Source organism: Orbicella faveolata, unplaced genomic scaffold (genome assembly GCF_042242905.1).
Source record: "Orbicella faveolata isolate gen_17 unplaced genomic scaffold, um_ofav_v1 contig_14, whole genome shotgun sequence".
NCBI classification, from domain to species: domain Eukaryota; kingdom Metazoa; phylum Cnidaria; class Anthozoa; order Scleractinia; family Merulinidae; genus Orbicella; species Orbicella faveolata.
Genome location: NW_028301541.1, coordinates 17,237,501 through 17,240,077, shown reverse-complemented (window position 1 = coordinate 17,240,077; position 2,577 = coordinate 17,237,501). Strand labels below are relative to the sequence as shown.

The window sequence follows — 2,577 nt, the reverse complement described above, 5'->3', positions numbered from 1 at the left end:
TTTTTGTTTTTTTTTTTTTTTGACGTAGCTTGAGAATTTTTCCACCCCTAAGAGGTACCAATTCTAAAACAACACAACAACTAAATACTGACGGTTTTCGGCTCAATATCCCCTTCATTTTTTATATGGGAGTTCCCCGCCCCTCGGGATTCAGGTTAACCGGAGAGTTGCCCAAAGCATAATATTCTCGCATGCACTATGTTGATAATCCTAGGTAATTATATTCCATGAAAGATGTCTGCGTTTACAAATAATGACAAAATAATTCCTTCGTGGCTGCTCTAATTTCACGAACTCGCCAGCAATACAACAAAGGATTAAGAGTAGAATTGAGTAAAACTATTGTAATGGTTACGTGGCGAGCAATATTTGAAATGCTTATTCCCGAATAGAACCTCTCAAGGACAACCGAATAAGGCAGGTAACAAAACAACATTAAAATGTACACGAGAAAAGTGTTTAAAGCTGATCTCTTGAATCTTTGCATACTAAAAATATTGCCATTTGTATGCATCCGACCATGTACCTGTCGACGAATCTGCAATAGATGTCGACGAACGATGAAATATATTTTTAAATAAACAGCAGAATTTCCGACAAGTAGGGTGAAAATCAAAGGAGATAACGCATTATAAGATAGCTCAGGAGTCCATAACCGTATGGTTGATAAAATACCAGAGACTGCCCAAATAGAAATGATCACCCAGATAATACGACAGGGTGTTACCAAAGCCTGATATCTTAGATGTAATTTAAGTGCCAGCAAACGGTCAACTCCTATTGCAGTTATGGTAAAAAATGAAGCACCGCATAAGAATGAGGTTAAAATGCTGAAAGCTTCCCAAAACTTTCGAGAGAAAGACGACATTCCCACTAGCAGCGCTGATACAAACAGAGGATGCCCAACCAAGCCGACTGCAAGGTCCGACACTGCAAGGTTTACCAGCAAGATATTTGAAGCCGTGTGCAACGACGATGTCTTCCAAATTGTTAATATTATTAAAACGTTTCCAATCAGAGCCGTGCAGCTAAGGAAAAGATTTACCACGCAGAGTGCGATTGTGTATGGTAGTTCTTCTTGAAATCCATAATCTTTGCCAGAATTGTTCTTGCCAAATTCATGATCTGTATGGTGCCGTAAACTTGCAAAATGATGCGTAGTGATGTTGTTTTCCATCGTTCATCACACTTTAACTCTCCAAAGGGTAAATTCTAAGTCAGTTGAAGTTCTTCCCGTACGGTTTTAATGCTGAAAATCGCACAGTTATCTGGTAGACTAATAATCAACTGGGACTAAAACAAGCTCTGTTAATCCTCAATAAGTGTGACCGTCCTTTTGTTCCGTAGTTAGAGAATACTTCCTAGCGAAGGCAAGTAAAACAAATGACAGACCTTAATAGGTCGTTAAAGATGACGAGGCTTGGTAAAATTGTTTCCAACGTGGTTTAACCACTCTCAATCTTAGATAATCTGGTTGACAATGAAAGAGATTCGCCTTATTTCATCCTTCGTTGTAATGAGCAGTTATGGGACTGTTTGCTATAAACGTTTGGAAATAAAAGAACCAGTAACTTGAAACAGCCCCATGATCTCCTGCAATCATATAGCTGTTTGTATAGTCGCTTTGCAGCTGCTCTTAGACAAACTCCTTTGAATCCAACGTAAGCTCTAGAGTAAACGGTTTACGAAGTACACTTTGAACCTTTGTTCGTTTTGTTTACTTAGCTGATAGGCGACCACTCGCCTGAGACAATTCAATTTTCCTTTGGCAATAGCTTTAATTTATGTTGATAAGGTCGATAAGCGAGTGAGTCTAAACCAACATTAGAAGCTATGTTCAGTTATCAGGTATCTAAAAACACTGGAAATTTCTAGGAGGTTTTCCTCTAAGTCCCTAAAGCGTACAACGAAGAATAACAATATCAATGACAAATAACAATACTATGACACTAGACCAACATAATAAAATGAACCGCGAAAGAATCATGGCGTAAAAGGCGACGATTTTCGATGGGCTGTTTATTTTAGCTGACATCCAGCTGTACTTTGAATTTCCTTCAAACTTTGTGAATGTTAAATTTATGTGTTCATATCAGTTTATTTATGTTTTTGACGATTTTTGGTAATGTGTTATTAGAGAAAAATAATATTTAGAAAATTTGTCAGAATTGAGTTTGAACTTAAGAGCAATTCTCCAGGAAAGTGAAGCAAAGTTGGAAATGAAATTTTTAACTCCTCTTCATTTCTTCTTTGTGCGGAGGTAAGTTACCTGGGGGTATGAACTAAAACAGCCATATTTGGATCGGCAGGTGTGTCGTTGCCATGGTAACCGCACTTGATCACGTCGGCCTGAGGTCTATGTTTTGACCAAAAAATTCACTCTCAAGAAGTAAAAATAAACGAGTCTGTTTCTCAGGTGCATGTGAACCAATTCAAATGAAATTCATACAGATGGTAGAGCCACTCTCCCAGTTTATAAAATTCGCCGTTTAAGTATTTTGGGTTTTATGATCAACAAGACAATGCTCGTCCTACTGTGTTGCCTGTCAGTCATTTTGACAAGCAGGAAAAACAAGC

The 2,577-nt window shown here is 38.0% G+C and overlaps 1 protein-coding gene across 1 annotated transcript; it reads right to left on the bottom strand.

The window, feature by feature from the left end:
• LOC110057339 (histamine H2 receptor-like) lies at window positions 1–1,561 on the bottom strand. Its single transcript, XM_020763924.2, has one exon. The coding sequence runs from the start codon at window positions 1,175–1,177 to the stop codon at window positions 245–247; it is 933 nt and encodes a 310-aa protein (XP_020619583.2). The 5' UTR covers window positions 1,178–1,561; the 3' UTR covers window positions 1–244.
• Window positions 1,562–2,577: the final 1,016 nt, after the last annotated feature.